This window comes from Vanellus vanellus, assembly GCF_965231255.1.
Source record: "Vanellus vanellus genome assembly, chromosome: 19".
Lineage (NCBI taxonomy): Eukaryota > Metazoa > Chordata > Aves > Charadriiformes > Charadriidae > Vanellus > Vanellus vanellus.
Window position 1 is genome coordinate 8368309 of NC_138924.1, and position 23794 is coordinate 8392102.

The 23794-nt window shown below is 53.7% G+C and overlaps 1 protein-coding gene across 1 annotated transcript; it reads left to right on the forward strand.

Annotated features, from left to right (window-relative positions):
- Positions 1-1685: 1685 nt before the first annotated feature.
- On the forward strand, positions 1686-23355 carry ADORA2B (adenosine A2b receptor; the record flags this gene model as incomplete). Its single annotated transcript, XM_082493126.1, has 2 exons — positions 1686-2050; positions 22662-23355. 2 exons carry the CDS (start codon positions 1686-1688, stop codon positions 23353-23355), a joined length of 1059 nt encoding a protein of 352 aa, XP_082349252.1.
- Positions 23356-23794: the final 439 nt, after the last annotated feature.

Below are 23794 nucleotides of genomic sequence, written 5' to 3' on the forward strand. Positions count from 1 at the left end.
GAATTAAATATACTACAGGCATGACTTTCCTTCAGCATCCTAGTCATCCTTAAGCATCCTGCTCCGGAGATGTCCAACCTGAAAAAAAATGGCTTCATTCAATATAAGTTGGGAGCTCCACCTCATACCTGTATGATCCAAAGCATTGCTAGTTAACAAGAGTGTTTCCATTTATGACACGTCCATAGAAATCATTTCGATCCTCTTTTTCCTATGCATTGTTGCTCCACTTTAACTTTGGCTCCCCAGAAAGCTTTCCCTTCCACAGGATTTAATTTCCAACTTTGTTTAAAAAAAAACGTCAATTTCTTCTACTTTGTGTTTGCTACAGGAAGGTTTATTTTGCTTAGTTGTTTGGATTTTTTTTTTTTTTTCTAGTTTCTGTCCTGGATTATTTAGTGCTGCTGATGCTACAAAACTGGTGTGAAGTTCAGCTTCTGGTCTGGTTGTGGTTTGATGGTGGACACAGGAAAGGTGCAATGAAATGGTAAGCGGTTATTAAACTATATTTATCTGCCTATTTACTGCTGGTTTTAAGACCCACCAGACAACTCCTTTTTTCAGTGATTGCACCAGGTTTTAAATTTTTCCAGGCTCCTTAGACCTAAACTCAGTTACTCTGGCCCTCTGAGTAATAACGTTTGCTAATCCGTGGTATTTTGCCATTTTCTGACATCAGGAAATGTCGTGTTGTGTGATAACTGTCTACGGACTGAGTGCTGTCATGATTTTTGTGAAATGTCTTACTTTTGGTCAGCACACTGCTAGTGGGGGTTTTTCCCCGTGTGGCAACACTGCCGGCGGTGTCCCAACAGGCTGTAGCAACATCTGAGCGCTGGTCGTGTTGGGGGAAAATGTGGGCCGAAGCGTTTTGGGGGAACTTTTCACTCCTTGTTTGGCAAAGCGGCCCTCGGCAGCCTGCAGCCCATCACCCCGAAAACACCCGTGGAGAGCACCCAGGCACCGGCTTGGCCTCCGCGCCTGGGAGCAGCGGAGGGGTGCGGGGACCAGGTGGTGGGGGGATGCTGTCGCGGGGCCGGGGGAGCAGGGGGGCCGGGTGGTGCGGGGGTGGCCTCCTGGGGGTGCGGGGGTGCCGTCCCGGAGGCAGTCGGGGGGCCGGGCCGTGCGGGGGTGCCGTCCCGGGGCGGTGCGGGAGAACGGGGCCGGGCGGTGCGGGGGTGCCGTCCCGGGGCCCGCCGGTTCTCGGCCAATCGGCTCTGCGCCGCGCACTCCCCGCCCCGTTCGCCCCATGTGCAGAAATAGCCCCGCCGCGGCCGGCAGCCGCTTTCCGCGGGGAACGGGCGGGCGGCGGCGGCGGCGGCGGAGCAGCAGCAGCATCCCCGGGCGGAGCGGCGGCGGGGCCGTCCCGTCCCGTCCCGTCCCGTCCCGCCCCGAGGTGCCGGCGGATGGCCCCGCGGCGGGCGCAGCGGCCGGGCCCGGCGGCGGGCGGGCGGTGATCGGTGCCCCGCGGGAGCGCGGCCGCGGATGCCCCCCGGGGCCCGGGCGGTGCGGGCAGCGGGGGGCCGCGGCCCGGGGCTCGCCGCGCCCCTCCGGGCCCCCCACGCCCCGGCGGCCGGGCGGGAGGCGGCGGTGAGCCGGGACATGGGTGTTCCTCGCCGGGAAGCGCTGCCCCGTGGCCTGTTGGTACCTGCGGACGGGCGCCCGGTGGAAAGTACCTTCTTCTCATGAACGGTTCTAGCTCCTCGCCCGGGGCTCTCGCCATGGACATGATGAAAACCACCTATATCGTGCTGGAACTGATCATCGCGGTGCTGTCTATCGCTGGCAACGTTCTCGTCTGCTGGGCCGTGGCCATCAACAGCACCTTGAAGAACGCAACCAACTATTTCCTGGTGTCCCTGGCGGTGGCCGATATTGCCGTGGGTTTGTTAGCCATCCCTTTCGCCATCACCATCAGCATCGGATTCCAGGTGGATTTTCACAGCTGCCTCTTCTTCGCCTGCTTTGTGCTGGTGCTGACCCAAAGCTCCATTTTCAGCTTGCTGGCGGTGGCTATCGACAGGTACCTGGCTATTAAGATCCCACTGAGGTAAGAGACCAGAGTGGACACAGGTAGCCACATTCCCTGACAGCCCAGACTGTGACCTCCTTTGCCTTAGAGTGCAGGAACTTCTAGTCTCTAGCGTTGCCGTAAGAGGTTTGCAGTTCACAGGTGATGAAAACAAGAGATTTTGCACTCACTTGCCGTAGGACTGGGATCGGATTTTCAGTGTCCTGCCTCTTATTTCAAAATGTGTCTGGGAGCTCAGTTTCTTGAGGCTGTTTGTCTTGGGAGGGTCAGTGGCCTCTTGGGGGGGGACTGTGCAGTGATGCAGTAGTGCACTTGGGATAGTTGTAGCTAATTGTCGTGGTTTAGGCCAAAATCCACTACTGGGGACCCGAGGGACCCCAGATGGGACCGACAGATGCTCCCCTCTACCCCTCTTCAAAGAGAGAGGCAGAGGAGGAAAAAGAGACTTATGGGTTTAGAAGGAACTAAACTAATAAAATATTAACAATAAAATAAAAAGAAATAATGAAATATATACAAAACTGTATCAAGCTCCCGAGATGACAATCACGTCACCGGCTGGCACTGGGGCAGTCCCAGGCTGGACTCAGTGATGGACGGGAACTGGATTCCGGATCTGGATTCAGGATCGGGATCACAGGCAGACGAACAGAGTCCTCCTCAGACGTCGGCCATTGAAGGAAGAGCGCTGACCCTTTGATCCCTCAGCTTTTATACTGAGCATGAGGCAGATGGGATGGAATACCCTGTTGGTCAGTTTTGGGACACCTGTCCTGTCCGCTCCTCCTTGCAGGTGGGACCCCACTATGCTTTTCTGCTTCCGACCCCCCAACGGGGCAAAAAACAAAGCTGGTTGGCCATGGGGGTTATAGCAATGAGTATAAGCAGGAGCCTCTCTGCATCCCATGCCCGGGCATCAGCTGTAACCATTGCTCTTATCGCTCTGAGAGAGTGACCGCTGACGGCACAACAGGCAGTTAATTTCAGTAGTTAGAAGAGGCCCCGCTAAGAAGCGAAGTTACTGAACAAAATTGGTTCTGTTTTACCTCAAACCAGGACATTCCACCCCTTATTCCATACCATTTGCATCTTGCTCAGGTTACTATTACTTTTATATATCAAATTTACACACACACAGATTATATATACGATATGGATATATGCAGGTCACTCATCTACGGTTATACAGCCCCCATTACTGCGGGTCTGGGCATCTCCCAGGTAATTAAATATAGGAGCGACCACTCTTTCTGCTACTTCCCAGCCTACGAGAGAAGTAGTTTTTCAGGCTGTTCTGTAAGAGCTCTTGTCCCTTCCTGAGCTCAGGTCACAATACTTTCAGAAAAGCTGAAAGTCACCAGGCAGAAGGAGAGAACTTAAGGGATAAGGGGGAGTGGAGTCAGATCCCTCCTCAGAGAGGCAAGCGCAACCCTTCACAGCCCCCCTCACCATCCCAATTGCCCTTGCAGAATAGGTATGGGGCTTTGGAAATCAAAGACCGGGCGACTGAGGATGGAAAGGATGATCCATCCAGTGAGGCACCCAGTGCTGGGCACTCACCCCACCGCCTCAGGACTTCCTCAACCAAGAAAGAAAGGAAGGTAATTGTGGTAGGTGACTCCCTTCTGAGGGAAACAGAGGGCCCTATCTGTAGACGGGACCCATCCCAAAGGGAAGTCAGCTGCCTCCCTGGGCCAGAATTAAGGACATAAGGAGAAAACTCCCTTCCCTGGTTAAGACATCAGATTACTCCCCACTACTGATATTTCAGGTAGGTGGTGATGAGGTAGGTACCAGAAGTCTAAGGGCAATGAAGAATGACTTTAGGGCCCTGGGACGGCTGGTTAAGGGATCGGGAGCACAAATAGTGTTCTCCTCTATCCCACCATTTGTAGGGGTTGACGAGGGGATAAATAGGAGGAGTCAGGAAATAATTAACTCCTGGCTCCGAGACTGGTGTATCCGGCAGAACTTTGGCTTTTTTGATCATGGGCTCATCTACAGGAAACCAGGCATGCTGGCAACAGGTGGGGGAAGCCTAACCCGAAGGGGAAGAAAGATCCTGGGACAAGAGCTAGCAGGGCTCATCTACAGGGCTTTAAACTAGGTTTGAAGGGGGATGGGGATGAAACCAGGATTACAAAAGTGGTGCCTGGGAGAAGCGTACCAGTGCTTCTGGGTAAAAGTGTTAGCAAGGTCTTGCAGCCTGTCCCAGTGATGGTGGGGGATGGTGAATTGTGTGACAGCAAAGGCATGAGGGGTAGTGATAATTTGGTAGCTGCAGTAGTGTCTGAGCATGATCAGGTGCGAATTAGGGCTTGTCCCCCCAAGAAAGTGGCAGGACAATTAGCCCAGCTGAAGTGCATCTATACTAATGCACGCAGCATGGGGAATAAACAGGAGGAGCTGGAGGCCATTGTACAGCAAGGAAACTATGATATAGTCGCCATCACAGAAACGTGGTGGGAAGACATACACAAGTGGAGTGCTGTAATTGATGGCTACCAACTCTTCAAAAAGGATAGGCGAGGAAGGAGAGGTGGTGGGGTGGCCCTCTATGTTAGGGGCAGTTTTGAATGTCTGGAACTTAACAGTGTGGATGACAACACTGAGTGTGTATGGATAAGAATTAAGGGGAAGGCCAATAAGGCAGACATCGTGATGGGAGTTTGTTATAGACCTCCCAATCAGGATGTAGAAGCCGATGAAGTATTCTATAAGCAGCTGGCAGAGGTCTCACGATCATCTGCCCTTATTCTTGTGGGGGACTTCAACTTCCCAGACGTCTGCTGGAAATACTACGCAGCAGAGAGGGAACAGTCATGGAGGTTCCTGGAGTGTGTGGAAGACAACTTCCTAACACAGCTGGTGAAGGAACCAACTAGGGGAAGTGCCCTACTGGACCTACTGTTTGTTAACAGAGAAGGTCTTGTGGGGGATGTAAAGGTTGGAGGTCGCCTTGGGCAGAGTGATCACGAAATGATAGAATTTTCAATTCTTGATCAAGTAAGGTGGGGAGCCAGCCAAACTGCCACCTTGGACTTCCGAAGGGCAGACTTTAGCCTGTTTAGGAGCATGGTCGAGAGTGTCCCTTGGGAGGCAGTTTTGAAGAGCAAAGGTGCCCAGGAAGGCTGGGCATACTTCAAAGCAGGCGCTCTTAAAAGCGCAGGAGAAGGCCATCCCCTTGTCTCGAAAAACGAGCTGACGGGGAAGAAGACCAGCCTGGCTAAATAGAGAGCTTTGGCTGGACCTCAGGAAAAAAAGGAAAGTTTACATTCTCTGGAAAAGGGGGTTGGCAACTTATGAGGACTATCAAGATATAACAAAGCTATGTAGGGGGAAAATGAGAAGAGCCAAAGCTCAATCAGAACTCAGCTTGGCCACTGCAGTTAAAGACAATAAGAAGAGATTCTTTCAGTATATCAATAGAAAAAGGAAGACTAGGGAAAATGTAGGCCCACTGGTGAATGAGACGGGTGCCCTAGTGGTGGAAGACACAGAGAAGGCAGAGTTACTGAATGCCTTCTTTTCTTCCGTCTTCACTGCTAAAGCTGTCCCTCACGAATCCCATACTCTGAAGGCAAAGGGGAAGGTCTGGAGAGAGGAAGATTTTCCCTCAGTTGAGGAGGACCGTGTCAGAGACCACTTGGCCAAGCTGGACATTCACAAGTCCATGGGCCCTGATGGGATGCACCCGCGAGTGCTGAGAGAGCTGGCGGATGTTATTGCTAGACCACTCTCCATCGTCTTTGAAAGGTCATGGAGAACAGGAGAGGTGCCTGAGGACTGGAGGAAGGCTGACATCACTCTGATCTTCAAAAAAGGCAAGAAGGAGGACCCAGGGAACTACAGACCGGTTAGTCTCACCTCTGTCCCTGGGAAGGTAATGGAGCGACTCATTCTGGATGTCATCTCCAAACACATTGAGGAACAGGAAGTTACTGGAAGTGGTCAACATGGATTTACCAAGGGTAAATCGTGCTTGACCAATCTGACAGCTTTCTATGATGTTGTAACTGGCTGGCTGGATGAGGGGAGTCGTAGATGTCATCTACCTTGACTTTAGCAAGGCTTTTGACACTGTCTCCCATGACATCCTCATTAGGAAGCTGAGGAAGTATGGGCTAGATGAGGTGACAGTGAGGTGGATTGAGAGTTGGCTGCGGGACAGAACTCTGAGGGTTGTGATCAGCGGCACAGAGTCTAGTTGGAGGCCTGTAACCAGTGGTGTCCCCCAGGGGTCAATACTTGGTCCAATTTTGTTTAATATATTCATTAATGACCTGGATGAGGGGGCAGAGTGTATCCTCAGCAAGTTCGCTGATGATACCAAACTGGGTGGGGTGGCTGACACCCCAGAGGGCCATGCTGCCGTCCAGTGTGACCTGGACAGGCTGGAGAGCTGGGCAGAGAAGAACCTAAAGAGGTTCAACAAAAGCAAGTGCAAGGTCCTGCACCTGGGGAGGAAGAATGCTGGGCACCAGTACAGGTTAGGGGCGGACCTGCTGGGAAGTAGCTCTGAGGAGAAGGATCTGGGGGTCATGGTAGACAGTAAATTATCCATGGCCCAGCAATGTGCCCTTGTTGCCAAAAAGGCCAATGGAATCCTGGGCTGCATAGGGAAGAGTGTGGCCAGTAGGTCGAGGGAGGTCATTCTCCCCCTCTACTCTGCACTGGTGAGGCCACAACTGGAATACTGTGTCCAGTTTTGGGCTCCCCAGTTCAAGAGGGACAGGGAACTGCTGGAGCGAGTCCAGCGAAGGGCAACTAAGATGATGAAGGGCTTGGAGCATCTCCCTTATGAGGAAAGGCTGAGAGAGCTGGGACTCTTTAGCCTGGAGAAGAGAAGGCTGAGGGGAGACCTTATTATGGCACACAAGTATCTGAAGGGTGGGTTGAAGGAGGATGGAGCCAGGCTCTTTTCAGTGGTTCCCAGTAACAGGATGAGGGGCGATGGGCACAAGTTAGAACACAGGAAGTTCCGTTCAAATACATGGAAAAACTTCTTTACGGTGAGGGTGACAGAGCACTGGCCCAGGCTGCCCAGGGAGGGGGTGGAGTCCCCTTCTCTGGAGATTTTCAAGACCCGCCTGGATGCAGTCCTGAGTGATGTGCTCTGGGCAATCCTGCTCTGGCAGGGGAGTTGGGCTGGATGATCTCTAGAGGTCCCTTCCAACTCTGAAAATTCTGTGATTCTGTGAAATAGATCTTAATATGACATACTTCACATTTTCAGCTGGGATGAGAGTCTGACTAGGCTGTCTTCCAGTTTTTAGAGGGCTATAATGAATGAACTGAAAGCGCATCTACAAATGCTGAAACCACGTTTCAGTGCTTGCATACGTACCTTTTCCTTTTGTGTGCATACGGTGAGCGTATAGATCGGTAAATGTCAGAAGACGTCAGCTCTGTACATATGCTGTGAAAGGAGAGAGGGGAGGAGAAAGGATTCATACATCAGATTTCAGAATTCTACAGGTTTAGACTTTCATCCAAGCGCAGTATCAAAGCCATAAATTGGTTTCCTTCTAATTCACGAGGCGTTGCAATATACTGGGGCAAAATGTATTGAGTGTATTTTACAGGCACTCACCAGTGAGTTGGTGCAGCAGCTTCTGTAAGCTGGAGTGCACCAAACCCCCCCGCTTTGCATCACCAATGACCTCACGCCATTAGTCTCAGCCTCCTTCGAGTCTCTGTTGTCCCTCCCCAAGAATAAGACATGGATGGAGCCCCGCTGGGGAGTCCAGGACTGCTCAGGGGCTGGTCGGAAGGGGAGGCTGTGGGGAAGCAGGATGGATTTGGAGTAGGGACCTCAGCTGAGCTGTGGAAGCTGCAGCTTTCCTCGATTCTGCTTGTCTCTGGTAACTCCCTTGCACAAGCCATGGATTCACCTTAAAGTGTCTTAAAGAAATCCCCTCACCCTGTTCTGGCACCTTGTATCAGAGAACCCCTATACATTTCTCAAATATTAGTTAAATATCAGGCGGATGATAAAAACTGGTAGTGGAACTGCGTGTATGCTGAGTGGCTGCGTGTGTCATCGGAGCACAGCGCATGGAAATTCCACGGGACGTAGAGTAAGCGCGAGCCGCGCTGCCGCTCTGGTCTGTGCAGGAGGGAGCGGGGGCAGAGCAGGCGGAGTGCTGCCGGCACCTCCAACACCGGCTACTTACCTTCCCGGCCACCCGCCTGCACGCGGGCACGTGCCTTGGCTCCGGATAAGGCTTTGGTGTCTCTTCCATTCGTTCGCCTGGGGCTTTCTCGGGATGGGGACTAGCGGCACAGCAGCGGCTACGGAAGCAGGTCTCATTTTTTAAGTTCCAGTTTAATCACCCCACCCGCCGCAAGCGAGCTGTTCAAGCACCGGCTGTTAATTGTCTCTCTTTTCCTTTGCACCATAAGTGATTTTTGCAGCACTTGGCTGAGGAAGTTGTGAGATGGGTTTCTGCTTTGCTGGAGTCCGCGGCGAGAGCAGCAGATCAGAAATGCTCGGAGGGGATCGTTTACATGTTTGCAGAAGGGAAGTGGTTTTGTGAACTGACAAAATAGCCAGTATTTCCTCCACTCCCCCCCTCGCCCCCCCGCCGGTTTCTCGCAGGTTTGCTCCGCTCTCCGTGAGGTCAGTTCGTACACCTCTGTGGGATGAAATCCCAGGGCAGTTTGGCCTTCCTTCGGGATCTTTTCCCAACATTGCTTTTTTCACCCCATCTTAGGCCGAACCTTTTGTTCCATTTGCACAAACATCTTTATTCCTGCGAGCGCTTCCTGGGTGGACACACACAGCCCCTTCAGCTGTAAACAGAGATCCAGGAGTCCCACTCTAGTCTGGTCTGAAGCGGGAAGTTTGGATTAAACTTGGTCTTGGCATCGAGGCCCGTTTCTTTGCTCTCAGAGGTGACCAGTAAGTAAAACCCCTTTAAAAGGAGAGGAGGTTTCTCACTGCTAAGACCGCAGGGCAACGGACAGGTCATTGCTTCGGCAACAGGAGATTTAGGGACTGGTACTGAAAGGCTGTTTTTATTTGTACAGCCGAGATCAAAAGAGGCTGGAGGAGGTTATAAAACTACACTGGCAAAAGGCTTCTCTGCTGCAGCGGGGTTTCCAACCGAGGCTTGGTTATAGCTGCCTCCTCAGCATCCTCATTCCCGAGACGCTCCGCAGTGCTGCCGGCGGCGAGGGGACCGGACCTTTCCAGCCACCCGCTCGAGGGAGCTGCGCGGGCCGCTGCTGGACGGAGGTTCGCGCTGCGGAAAGGAAAAACTGGTCATCACTTTGTGGGAATGGCAACCTTAGGAAAAGTTTTCCTTACCTAAACTCTCATTCTGGAGACCAGCGCAGAGGCTGATAACAGGCCATGAAGTATTAAACATTTAAGAAAATGATTTGTACCCAGCCTGATCTAGCAATTACAATAAATAACGCACTTGTTGCAGAGCAGACGAGTGTCCCTGACGCATCCAGTGTACCACCAGCTCCCTGTGGAAACTTCTGCGGTGACATTGAGAACTGAGTATGCTGTATTATTCAATACTATTCCCGGGCTATATAAGCGCACGGAGAGGCCGGGCAGGCCTGCGGGCGGGGGGGGTGCGGTGCGGAGAAGTTTGCATTACAGCCAGGCTAATAATGGATTTTTCAGTTCTGTGGCTGAACCAAAAAAATCCCACGGGGGAGAGGAAAATTGTTTCAGTCAAACTGAAACAGCGATGTTTGGAGGCTTCTGTGAAACAAAGTGATCCTGACCAACCTGGCAGATTTTGTTTGGGTTGCTTAACCCTTGTGATGTTGCTGTGCTGCTTTTTGAAACGGCAGCATCCTCGCTGGAAAGGAACTGCCTCTCATCTAGACAACTGGCAAAACAAAAACCTTCCAAAATTTAAAAATGGTGTTTTAGAACCCTCCCTCTTCGGGCTAAAAATATTTGCTGAATTTGACCTGAAGCCATGAATTCTTTCTGTCTTTTGAAACTCTTATTTTGTTTGTTTGCTTTTGTCAAATTTACTGTTTTGTGGAGAAGCCCCCACCGTGCTGCCCAGTTGGTGCAGCTGCAGCTCAGAGCCCTTTCCCGGGTCCCTTCTCCCCTGGCCGGCGCACCAGAACACGGCATCTTCTCTTCACACGCGCTCTGACCCTGCCTTGCTTCCCGCATCCCTCCTGGACCCCAGCGCTTCCGACCAGGCAGCGCTGCTGCCGGCGTGTGCCCGGCCCTGTGCCGCCCCGAGTACACGGCACCGTCCCCACTCTCCTCTGCCAACCTGCCCCCCCCACACCCCGAAAGCTCGCTCCTCCGCAGCGCTTCCTCCAAGCAGACGACCAAAGCCAGGCAATTGAGCATCTTTCAGCGGCAGTAAATCCACCCTGCGGAGTGTTTGGCACAAGAGCGGGGCTGGGCTTTCGCTCTCTGGCTTTCTCCAGAGCTGCATTTCACCCCGCAGTCCCACAGCTGCGAGCCAAAGGAGATTTGTAGGTGGAATAAAATATCTGCCTTTTATTTGCAGTAAGGAAAATCCTTTGGCGTGGCTAATAATTGTCGGTACGGAGAGAAGCCTGGAACAAATGTGTCAGGAATTAGGGAGGGAAAAGACTATCTGTATTTAGAGAGCAAAAGGAGACTGAAACGCTGTACAACGTCGTGCTGTGCGTGCCCTCGTCCGCCTGCTAACCTGGCAGGGCGCTGGACTGCTGCTGCCCGCCTGGCAAAGCCCCCAGCTGAGACCCACGGAGGGAGAATTAGCCTCAGTTCCCTGCGGTTTGAGCTGATCTGGTGCTTGTTCTTCCTCCCGGGATTTAGTTCTCTCCCATCTTCAATTCTATCCCTAGCAGAAGCGCAGGACTGATGTTCCCGGGCAGCTGTGCCATGAACTAGAGCAGGGTATCCGTGACCGTGCCCCCTCCCTGCACCCTGCTGAGCCCCCACTGCCCCCCTGCAGCCAGAGCATCCCCTGTGGGTCATGATCCGTCAACGGCACTGCACTGCTCTGCTTCTGGTCCTGCCCGTCTCCCACATGAGCCGCCGCCCCTCTTCTCTTTGACATGATGAAGGCAACAGCCCAGCTCAGTTTTCGCTCTCCTCATGGGGACAAATTCCATTTGGATTGCTGTTGCTCCTATCTGATCCTTTCAGCTGTGCAGAGTGTCCTTTCCCGAGGTGGGTTGGCTGATGCTTTATGGCTGCCTGCCCTCGCTTGTGCCCTGCTGCGGAGGAGGAGGGGGTTCCCTGTTCTCCAGCAAAGAATTGTTCCTGGATTCCTCCCAACTCCCAGCTTGTCCCTCAGCAAAGCAAACCGGTGGGTATTTATTGCAGGTGGGAGGGCTGGAGCCACTGGGGAGGAGAGAAAATCCACTTCAGAGCCTTGATCTTCACTTGCCGTTTTCTGTGTGCCGTCAAAGACACAGAATTGCAGCTGCTCTTCCTTCTTCTGCCCTTGCTTCATTTCCTTTCTGAAGGGTGATCCTCGCGTTGCCCTTCATCTGTACTCCCCGGCGTGTGCTGCCGTTTACGTGTGGCTCACACATGCGGTGCCCGATCCCGAGACCCGAGCGGCACAGGAGGCATCGGCACTCCAGAGCAGCGGGTGCTCTGCCTCCCGAGTCCATCCGATGGCTGTGCCTGGCCAAGGTTACCATCAGTTGATAAACGTAACGGCCGACAAACCTGGCAAACGTGCCGGAGCGCTGCGGGCAGGAGAGCTGCTGTGGTGGCTTGAGCAACGGAGCTCTCATGTCTTTAAGGATGTTCGTGTCAGTTGAGCTCAACTCGGGCAGAACGGGGGGGAATTCGTGCTGCAGCCGGGGGCCGGCAGCGCCCGCTCGCCTGGCCGTGCGTTTCCCAGGGCTGCTGCTCGCTCCGGGCTTCGGATGCAGTCGACTCTGGACATAGAAGCACAATAAAAAAAATCAGGAATAATTGTATGTGCCCTCATGGCCATAAACCAGAGGGGGTGTGGAAATCGCAGCTATTTTTAGTTGTGAGCAGACTGGTTTCCTTAAAATGCAGTCCCAAATTTTTATATTTTTCCTCCACCTCGGTGGTCACTTCCCTCCCAAAAAGCAAAATCCCATCAGGAAGGCAATGAATTGTCGGTGAGCCCTCTGCCCTGACGCAGCTCCCACGGAGGCGGGGGGTAGTGGGGATGTCGAGGAGCAGCAGCTGAAAGTCTCATTTCCAGACTGTCGGTGGAGGGCACCGATCGCTGGGCTGAGCCGGGACCCAGAGCTCTGGGTTTAGGAGTGTTTTTTTCAGTTTTGGTCAGCTCAGTTAAATTTTCGATGAAAAATTTACAGGTTAAATTTTAGATGGAAAAAAAGCAACTTTTGAAATCTAGCAGAATTTCGCCCCAGAAGTACGACCTTTTGACCTCTCCGCAAAAATCATATTAAAACATTATGACAGTGGACTGTTTTATTTTATGTTTAAAAATTTTTGCTTTGTTAATTAACGGGCTTGGTCTTGGGGTTTGTAGGAATTTGCTGTTTGTCATAGCAATGAGCACAGACCACAAAACTGAGTCTTTTGGGGGGGTTCTGCCCCGGCCCTGGGCTGTGCCGCGCAGTCACGGCACGGGGGGTGTCGGGGCTCCTCTTACTGCGATACAGACGGCTTTGGTCCGCAGGATGCCAGGAATCAGTGACGCCAGCTGTGCCTACAGATGTGTCAGTCCTCTCCCCTCCCCATCGGCTCTCGTGGCTTTGCGAAGTCCGACGATGGGCTCAAGGAATTTGTACGTGCCAAAGAGCCGATTATCTCCTAATCCTATGGGTGACATCAGGCCTGGGCATGAGCCACAAATAACCTGCGAGTACATCGGTGGGTGTGTGTCCGTGCCCTTACGCTCACCCTTCGGTGCCACGTGGGCACCGGTGTGTCACCGAGCACCGTGACCAGAGCTGCTGGACACGCCGGGGACGAGGGACAGAGCACAGTCCCTGCAGGAGCAGCTGTGGAGGTGGACCGGTGCCACCGTGGCTGTGGCCCTGCCTGCACTCCCTTATGATGCAGTGTGCGTCAGCACCCATCACCCCGGCACTCCCATCCTCCCTCCCGAACCCCAACATCGGGCTCCCCGGGAGCGCGGTGCTGTGGGGGTGGCTGTTGGCCACGTCCTCCCTTCCCCCATGCTCAGACCTGTCGGTCTCTTCTGTGACATTTGCCCGTCGTGCCGCAATGGCGTCGCTGGCACGCGGGGGCGGGATGCTGTGTCGCCAGCAGCTCCGAACCCAGTTGCGCCTGGGCAGGGAGGTGAGGACAGGAGGGAGCACGCTGGGCCGCGGCGCAGGTGGGTGAGTGGTGCTGGGCTCGGTGCTGACCACGCAAGATCCAGCAGCGCTCGGGAAGGTGGGTCAGGGCTCTGCAGGGAAGGCAGATAAGTAGCAACTTGCTGGGGCTGGTGGACGGAGAGGCCAGCGGTTTGGGGCCTTTGGGAAGGGCTTCAGCGCCCATTTCATTACAGAAAGAGTGATCCAGCAGACATCTGCCATCGCCCCACTCTCTGTTTTCCGAGCGAGCGTGGCACCGGGTGCCGGGGAGCGGTGATGATTGCACCACTGCTCCATAGACAGGCTCACACCCAAACAGCGCTCTGAATCATAGTTCCTATCTCACCTCTACCACCCGCCTTTAACTCAGATGCCCCAGTGCTGCACATCTGAGGTCTGATCGCTCTGGGAGGTTTGGAATGACAAAAATTCTCAGCCCCAGGCACTCTCGGGCAGATGGCGTTGGGCTTCAGGGCCCTGGAGGAAGAGGCGAGGAAGAGCTCAGGAGGGCTGCAGGCTTTTGAGACCTTCAGCCCCGCACTCTTGGGTAGGGAGAACCAGGTTTTTGGGCTCCAGGACTCAGACGCATCCCATGGAGCGTGAAGGGCGGGCAGGTGTCACGCAGTCCTGCTTGCACATGGGCGTCTGGAGGCGGCTGCTCATGTGTAGATGTCTCCGGTTGTTGGCGTGTGAGAGGCAGTGTGCGGAGCGCTGAGCTCATTTCCTTCCTCTGCCCCGGGAACTCTGCGCACCTCTGGCAGTTCCCCGGCATCAGGCGTGGGGCACGGCAGCCTGGGGTTGCTCGGCGTGGGTGGAGGAGCCCACAGCTTGCCCCACACCCCGCTTGTACCCCGTGTGTTTTAGTTCAGTTTTCAGTTACCTTTTCTCACCCTGTCAGGGCAAGAGCTGGTTGGGGTCGGCTTCTGCAGACAGAAACCAGGGCAGCGAATGCAAATCCCTGCCTGGCTGCGGGCTGCTGTGAAAGCGTGTGTGAAAAACACTCACACATCGCAGGTGCTGTTGGTGTTCAACAAGTGCGCAGCTCCGCGGCCCCCTCCCACCGCTCCCCACCCCACGGCAGCCTGAGATGCAGTTTCGCTACTTATTCCCTTCTTAATCCTTCAGATTACCCAAATGCGTGCCATTTGCAGGGCGCTTTGGGCCAAAACTGTGCTCTCCTGCATTTTTCCTTTCCGCTTTCCTGGTCCTGCACACCCGACGCCCTTCCCCTGCCCCGTGCTGGCACTGTGCCGGCAGCGGCAGTGCTGAGGTGCCAGCCCATGGCGGGGGTGCGCGGGGATCAGCCAGGGGGTGAGGTGGGAGCTGGGGGCTGCAGAGGGGAGCCTTCGCTCTCCCACCTGCTCTGCCTCCCCCCCGGGAAGGAGGGGTTCACCGGAGGGACAGGCACATGGGTATGGATATCTTGCTGAGAGGGTTTGAAACCTGTAGGCATCCGATAGTCCAAGGTCACAGGCTGCAGGACCTGGTGTGGTTGTCGCGTGTATGGGGTGGGCTGGGGCACACCGGCACAAACGGGTACCCAGGGGTAGGGAACGGTCCCCTCCATACGCCCGGCTCATCCCAAGAGGCATCGCCATGGCTGAGTGTGAAGCACAAGCGGGTTTTGTTCTAGGAAGAGTCATTTGGAGTCTTCATAACTGAGGAGCAGTTGACCTGGGGCTGCAAACAGCTTTGCTTCTGACTGGCATTCATCCCCCCATCCCCGCCTTCCTCTGGGGGCAGCAGATGGCCACTGTGCACCTGAGGGCTCATCTTCAGCCAGAACCGCTTCATCCTGCGCTCTGTGCTGCCGTCCGTGCCTTTCTCTGCCTCACATCCGTCTGCTTCTCTGTCACTCTGCTCCCAGGTGGAATTGCTTCCCAGAGAGCAAACATGCAGTACGGCAGGTCTGGAGCAGCCCCAGCCCCTGACAGCCTCCGATCGCGCTCTGGGCTTGTCGTTTTGCTTCGAGTTCACACGCACCTAGCTTTGATTTCAGACTAAGGCTGAAAATGCCATATAACGTGAGTAAAGCAGCCCTGGAGGAAATTAAAGCCTCCTAGTCTTTAAATGCCTTTTAGCGATCCCCCAAATCTAAAAATGAAGCGTTGCAACCCGTGACCTTGCTGGTTCGCTGCCTCAAGCAGGAATGGAAACCCAACGGCACGGGGAGGGGAGCGGTGGTCGTTCCTCCTCCCTCTGCGCGGGCGGGAGCCGAGGCAAAGGCTGCGCGCCCGGAGTGGCCCGTCTCACGCCTCCGAGCAGCGCCCACCCCACCGCCCCCCCTTTGAAGGCAAGGCTTGGGCAGCAGTCTGCTGCCTTGCGAGGACCGGGTGTTCCCGCTTACGTGTCATTACCCAGGGTTGCACACCAGCCGGGCCGCTTGCCCAGCCTGGGGTGCTCCCCGTGGGGTGGGGGTGCTGCCCGGCGGGTGCGTGTTTTTGGCACTGGGAGCTGGGGAGGGCGACTCGCTTCTTCCCATTCAGCTTTTCCTGAGAGGTGAAGGACAGCCCGCGAGCCGGTGCTCAGGGCTGTCTCCATCCCCCGGACGGGGAGTGCGCAGGGGCTGAGCTGCCGCAGCCGCCCAGGGTTCCCATGAAGGCACCAGGCAGCGCGAGCGGTGCTCCCTGCAGCCCGAAACGGAGGGTGCTGGGTGATGCCTCCGCCCCTCCAAGCAACCCCTGTGGGCTCAGCCGGGCGGTGGGCGCTGGCGTGTCTGCAGTAACCCGTCCAGCCCGCTGTCCCCAGCAGGAAGGCCAGGATGGCGAGCGGGGGACGCGGTTGCTGTCCCCTGTGCACAATAGGGACAGATGCGGGAGGAAGCGATTTGTCTACAGCTGGACACGGACAGACGCAGATGTGCTGCTTCCTCGGCTGATAGCATAACCGCTAATCAGATTTCTCACTCTCACCGCCAACTCCTTCCTGGTTAAAAAGCACAGCTTTTTCTTTTTCCCTCTTTTTTTTTTTCTTTGTTTTCCCTCCCTCTAAGGTGCAATTTATGATTCATTTAAAGTGTCCTGCCAGGATATTTCAGCTGGTATGGGATCTCCATGCCATGGCTGTGCATGGAGCAAAGAGAACAGCAGCAACGGTGCTTATTTCATGCTGTTAGAGTTTTTTTTTTTAAAAAAAAAAGCTCAATATGCAAAGTACAGCTGCAAGTAGATGACAAGGATACAATGCTTGGCAGCCAAACTGCTGTCTCCACTTGTGAATGGAGGTGTCTGTGTATTTTCCTTCACACTTAAAATAGAAACATATAAATTATCACTGCTTGTTTGTATCAGAGCACCTGCGTAGTCCCGAGTTCTGCATCCTCTCCATCTGCTCACCTCCCCGCATCCGGCAGCCCGGGCACGGGGCAATACGGGGAGGGAAGCAGGGGGAGCAGCGTGGAGCGCCAGTCCCCACTGTGGATCCCTCCACAGCTCCGGGCAGCGGCAGCGCAGAGGGGACCCAAGCCGGCTGCAGCATCCCCTGCACGGCCATCACGCCTCTGTCTCCCCACTGCTCCCATCGAATGTGGCCTCAGCACAAGATATTTGTGAGTTTGGAGTTTAAGCACCAAAATTGCATGTTGAAGGCTGATCCTGTGCTGGGATTTGGCAGTGGGAGAACCGGCCCAAACTCCTTGCGCAGTGCAGTGCCCTCCGGTCAGGCCGGGGCGCAGGAACCCGCGTGTCACTGCTGCTGAACTGCAGCTCTGCTGACGGACACACGTCTGCATGGAGTTGGTACGGAGTGACGTTGACCGCATAACATGTGCCGGTTTGGTGCCTCGCCTGACCCAAAGCGCTCCCCTACACCATCCCAGAGGCTCTGAAGACGCCAGGACACGGGTTGGAACCCTCCTGGCTCTTCCCAGTTAAGGCTGCAGAAGGCAGAGACGTCCCTGTTCAAATGCTTGGACTAGGCAAGCCTGGGAGGCTCCGTCACGAGAGAAAATTTTCCTGATGGAAAAGTTAATGCTGCCACTTCAGCATTGTGTTACCTACACAAGAGAAGCGTTTAAGCACCCGCTGTCCGTGTGCAGCCTTTGAGCGCTGCTGGTGAGATGAAGCCCAACCGAAGCGGATGGATTTCTCCTAAAATTTTCTTGTTGCTAGAAGCTACATCTCGGCCAGCCTCAGGGATTTTACTCAGCCACCCAGAGAGGACAGGGGACAGCACTGATGCCTGGGCAGGTGGACATCCTATTGGAGACGTCTGAAGAGCCAGGACCCACGGGTGTATTTGCCAGGTACCAGCTGCAGCTCTTCAGATCATGGCAGAGATGATGGAGCTCATTTTTTTTGTCTCCAATAGTGGCCCAGTAGCAGGGAGATAGGGAAGGACTTTGGGAAGAGGGCTGCCGTGGTGAACAAGTGTGAGGGTTGTGCCACTCTGCAGGTGACAGCCAAAGGGGTCACCTCCCACCTGCCTGGCCCTGGGCAGGGCAAGGGCTGCGTGGGGTCAAATGCTGCCCAGCGTGGCGGACCCTGCACCACGGCGCTGATGAGCACATGGTGGCAAGGGCTGACGGAGATCCTCAGCTTGCAGGTCACCCTTTTGTTCAGCAACACATCTCGAATGTTCAGTAAAACAATTTGCTGTTGGCTCTGCTCTTCACTAACCTCGGGTTTATTTACTCAGTAACTCATCAGCCGGGGCGCAGGCCAGCACCATGGTCCATCAGACGGCACCAAGCACCAGCAGAGCAGATGTGTGGCACCACTGCGTTTTGACCTGTTCATCCTTCTAGGGCCAGTGGGGGATTCCCCCCCATTCCTGCTCTCTGAGGATACATAACATGGCAATAATAGTCCCCTTCCAGTCTGTTTCCTCCAGGCTTTTGCTGGTTTCTGCCCCAAGGCTAATCGCCCCAAATGCTGAATTCCGCCTTGGCTGCTGCTGTGTGCTCCTCGTGAGATGGGTGCTCGGGGTCAGCAGTGCCTCTGCATGGGTGATCTCCGTGGCATCACCGCAGGGGTTGGGTGGGAGATCCCCAGGTATGAGCAGGACAGTCGGGAGCCAAACTCCAGCACGGGAGAGGCTGGGCTGGCTGCAGGCTGGTCGCACTTCACTCCAGCGGGGCTCAGCAGTGCCTGGGCGCCCTGGCTGGTGCCCAGCTCTGGTAAATAGCAGTAGAAATGCAGTGAGATCTGTTGGAAGAAACTACCTTGACCACCCAGCAACCAGAGGCACACTGCCTGGAGAATGCAGAGAGGTTTCCAGCACCCTGTGCTAATGGACAACTCTGTCGCTTTGGTGGTTGCCACGATGCTCTTCCAGAAAAGCTGTGGACCTTGCTGAGCCGTGGCTGAAGTGGCCACAGGTGACAGCAATGTGTGCTGGGTGAAGGACACCATCCACGGGCCAGCTCAGGGGACATCTCCTCCAGCCTCAGTGGCAGGGCGGTTGCTCTCTCCACGGCATGGTGGCCAGGCAGAGCTGTGTTGTGCCCTGGCCGAGGTCTCTGCCACTGGCCCGTCTTGGTGACAGCACAGCAGGCACCAACCCAGCAGTCTGGCACTTGAGCACAGTAACACCGGTGGGTCAGAGCCTCGTTGTAAAAGCAGCTGAACTTTCCTTAAAGTACTTGACCTACTGCAACCCGGACCGTGTGACTGTGACACAGGTGGCAAATGTGTAGTTACGTATGGCAGAAGAAAAGAACCCTGAATCGCTCCGCAATGGCAGTGCAGTGGGGATGGCATCGGGGCTTCTCAGTGTGTCCTCTGCGGGGACACTGGGTGGGAGCTGAGATAATTAGCTGCCTGATGATGATTACACCAATAAAGAGACTTTGCCTGGTGGTGTAAAAGGAACTAATGCATTGCCAGGTTATTTAATCTCAATAAATCATTTTAAAATATTCAGCTGCTATTTACATTAAAGCAACATTTGATGCCTCTGGGCAGAAACAGAGGAGATTCAATATTTGTTATGCATTAATTGAGCAGACTTAGATGAGTAAATTTACTTTAATAGTTTTTTTGCCTAATAGTATTAATACTAAAAGAGAATGAAGGTGGGGTGTGCTGGAGCATTCAGAGCTGTGAAAATCTGTTGGTTCCTCACTGTCTGATCATGTTTCATAGAGCTTAGGAAAAAAGTCGAGTCTCGGGTGTCCCAGAGCCCGTGTCTGCTTTTCTTGATGGTGGTTTATGATGGGGGTCGCAGCTGTGTGCAGCAGCTCGCTAATGTGACTCTTCATGCCTTGATCTGCTAATAGTCATATACCTCTTTATTTTTAAGCATGTGCTTGTCTTCCATTAACTTAAGGCACTGTTCCACCAGATAAGTGTATTAAGGTAATAACAAGGTAATTAGTGAACAATTTTAGAGCATCAAACTATCCCCAGTTTCACCTTGGTAGCTCAGCGACCAGCTGTGACCCTTCTCGGTAGTCACAGCAGGGACCAGCAGGGACCACCACCTTTAACTGGGATTGATCCACTGAAGGGAGAGATGTGGGGAGGGATTTGCAATGCATCCCTGCGAAAATAAAGAGCTATTCTAAGGAGTGCGTTGTTCACTGTGAATAACTATCGCCACTTTAAGGAGCACCATCTCTCCCCTGTGGGACAGGCCTGCAGCCATCTCCATTGCCCAGCTCTGGCTCTTGCAGACCCAGAGCGCAGCACGTTTTTCCACCGCCTCCTTCTCGCAGAAGGGGTCCCCACTTAACGTGATGCTGGCTGCAGCTCTGCTGTGCGCGCTGAAGAAGAGTGAGCAACACTAAAATGAATACGCCACCACTACAGCCACTGGAAAATGAAGTGACTTCTTAACTGGGTTTGTAAACTTTCAAGCCGAGCCTTATCTTTGCAGAAGAGTTCAGGAGAAGAGCAGATGGAAGAAGCCTTATTTGGGGCCACATGTTTTCAGCGAGGGGCAGCACCGAACGTCACCAGCCTGGAGAGGTGCAGGGGACACGGGGCTCAGCACGGCACGCTGAGTGTTCCTGCATACAGCTTGATTCAGACACACAAAACTCTTGACCCTTCTGTTTCTCTTTCTGAACAATGGTCCCTTTTGCATTTTCCAGTCTTACTATAATAGTTTTCGGGATGTGACATGACCGAGGCAGCAGAGGAGCAACTTTAATGATCAACTAAGCATGAATAGCACAAGCCAAGGAGCCATGGTTTTCTCTTCCCCCGTGCAGACCTGTAGGTCAGCAGCAGCTCCTGGTGCTCCTACAGCACTAAGCTTGGCCAACACCATAGCTGGAGACTCAGACTTTTCCAAGAGATTGGATTTCTGGGAACGTGCTCTGAATCAAATCTTAAAGTTTCCAGGGGTGTTGAAAGCAATGGGCTTGGCCTCAGTGATGCCCTGTCTGATAACTTCTCATCTTCTGAAGTGGTAAGACTCAATAATAAGGAGACAAAAGTGCAGGAGAAACCCCTCAGTGGCTGGACCTGCCCCTTTAGACGTCTGCCACATGGAGGGTGTTCACAGTTCAGCATCGTCTAAATATGGCTGCTGCTCCTGCATCCTCCTGACCAGCCCTGCACCGCAGCGGCCGCGCAGAAGGAGCCGAGGGTCCCCCCAGCCCCTCTTTGCCACCTGGTCCGTGCTGGCAGACACCCCACACACTTACCCTCCTGTCTTTGCAGCTTCCAGGAGGAGAGGGACACACAGCTCGCACGAAGGCAACCGCAGTGTGATTCACAGGCACAGCTGCGGTTCTGTGGGAATAAAACCCTCCCCTGCCTCACGGGCCGGAAGAAAATCAGAACAAACGTTCTTCGGAAAGGAGGAGCAGGGTAGCCCAGCCAGAGTAAACAAGCACTGAGAGAAGGGTGTGGGAAGGGGGGGACGTGTGTCAGCCAGCAGATGCTAACTGGCTGCAGAGAGGACCATAATGGGTTTCTCATGTCTTTCTGGCAGTTGCCGAGTTCTTCATATCTCCAAAGAGCGATCCGAAGGAGGCTTTGGCATTGGCATCTCTTCTGGGTGCACCCAAACCAGCTTGACTTTTGCTGCTTTAGGTTCCAGCTCTGTTTGTGCCTGAGCATCTGGGGGCTGGAGGGGCACCTTGTTTTCTTGGCCATGAAGGCACCCAGTCCGTGGGGTTCAGAGCGATGTGGGGCAGCACACCCCTCAGCTCTGCATCAGCTTGTCCCTGGGCCACTGCAGAGCTTCTTTGTAACACAGGTGAGAGCAGCAGGTGCCCAAGGAAGGCATTTGTTTAAAACATCTGGATCTTTACAAGCACTTATGGTGGGTCAGCAGAGCACAGAAGCTCGGCACGGCTCTATGGTTTAAACCCACTGACGGCTTCAGAAGCTGCAGGTCTGAGTCCATGTGTGGCTTCAGGGCCCTTTGATGGTGCATGTCGTGCAGAATTGGTATGTCAGGTGCACAAGTAGCGGAGGCCAACACCAGCCCTGGGAGCTATGCAAAGCTGCCCACAGCAGCAGTGTTGATGGAGGATGCACAACGCAGGGACGTCAAATCGGGGGAGAAGAGCCCAGTGTCCCTGGCTCCCTGCTCCACACCTGGATGCGAGACTCTGAATGGAGACACAAACCCTAACTTGTAACTCTCCTAAGCAATCCATCATTAGCAGTTGCTTTCAGATGCTGGCTCAGAGAAGTCTTTCAGGGTGTTTGTTATCCAGCCACAACAAGCTTGCGTGGGCCGCAGTCTGGGATGTGTAAGCCAGGAATTGCACTGTTTGGGAAACTGGCAGGTTCCCTGGTTTCCACGCACATGTGTATGAGGCAGCATGGGAAGAGACAGCACATTACAGGACTGCTGCAATCTCCACTGAAAGCCAGCATTACTGCGGGTGTAAGAGCAGCCCAAGTCAAAGCAAGTTGGCTGTGCTATAAAGGCTGTAAGTGTGTGGTGATGCTGGTTAAGTCTTTAGCTACCCATTACAGCGTAGAACTGAGAGCCAGCATTGTCTCAGCTGTAGTAAATCAGCCCAGTTGTTCATGTAGCCCAGCAACGTGCCTTGACGTGCCCAGTAATGGATGCTTAAAGCAAGAGAGTAAAGTTGGTGGTTACAGAGTGAGCCTCCCCCCTGTTCTTGCCCTACTTGTAGTTGGTGGTTTAGGCTCATGCAACGATAAAGCCTTTTTTAAGACTCCAAGTCCTTCCCTCCTATTGAAGGATGTTCACGGGCAGAGACGGTGCTTGGTACTTCTTAGGAATAGTAAGTGAATCACCTCCTCAAATCACTTTGCGTAGGTGTAGAGCACAGGTGAGATTTTTTTTACCCCCTCCGGTGATCACAGAGGTGAGATTCCCGTGTGGGTGTGGGTGGGGTTTTTGTGGCATTAGCCAAAATGCTGATGACTTTAACTGCAGGGAAGTCACGCGCGCTCATTTATTTAATGGCTCTATCTTGGTTTTGTTCTTGATGCTGTAGGTATAATAGTCTGGTGACTGGCAAGCGGGCAAGAGGACTCATCGCTGTGCTGTGGCTCCTGTCCTTTGGCATTGGACTGACTCCGCTTATGGGCTGGAATAAAGCCATGAGCGGTTGTCCCAATGCCACCAACAAGACAGGGGCTGACACCGGGACAGAGCACCATGGCTGCTTCATCTCATGCCTCTTTGAGAACGTGGTAACAATGAGCTACATGGTGTACTTCAACTTCTTTGGCTGCGTGCTGCTGCCGCTCGTTATCATGCTGGGAATATACATTAAGATATTCATGGTTGCCTGCAAACAGTTGCATCAGATCGAACTGATGGGCAACTCCAGGACCACACTGCAGAAGGAGGTCCATGCAGCCAAGTCTCTGGCCATCATTGTAGGACTTTTTGCCTTCTGCTGGCTGCCCCTGCATATCTTGAACTGCATCACTCACTTCCACGAGGAGTTCTCCAAATCCAAGCCTGAATGGGTGATGTATATGGCCATCATCCTCTCCCATGCCAACTCTGTCATCAATCCCATCATCTATGCCTACAGGATCAGGGACTTCCGCTACACCTTCCGCAAGATCATTTCCAAGATCCTCTGTAAGAGGGACGACTTCCCCAAGTGCACCACTGACAACAACCAGCACCTGACTGTCACCAACATTAACTCTCCAGTAGCCTCCGTGACCATATGACCTTGCACGTCCTGCTCCCAAGGATTTTGCCGTCTGTCCCTGACACTACCCTTCCCTGTGCCTATGTGAACAGTTACAGCCAACTCCCAGAGGAGTGCTCAGAGATGACCACTATGCAGTTATGCAGCTGTATTTCTTTTTTATTTTTGTAATTAACATAGTGCCTCCTAGAGGAATAACCTGACCGGGGAGACCGAGTGCAGCTCACCCTCAACTGTAAAGCCAGGTTGTGTGAGTGCTGGTGATCATATTGTATTTCCTTTCCAGGTCAGACATTGACTGTGGAAGACCCACCTGCTGGGGGGTGTTTCCCCAATTGTGCTGCTCATGACAAGTCCTAGGATCTTTATTTTAATTATTGTTATTATTTTTTAATCTTTTGATTCACTTTTAGGAGTAATAATTTTGTGTCTGGTTTTGAGTTGTTCTTTAAGTCCAT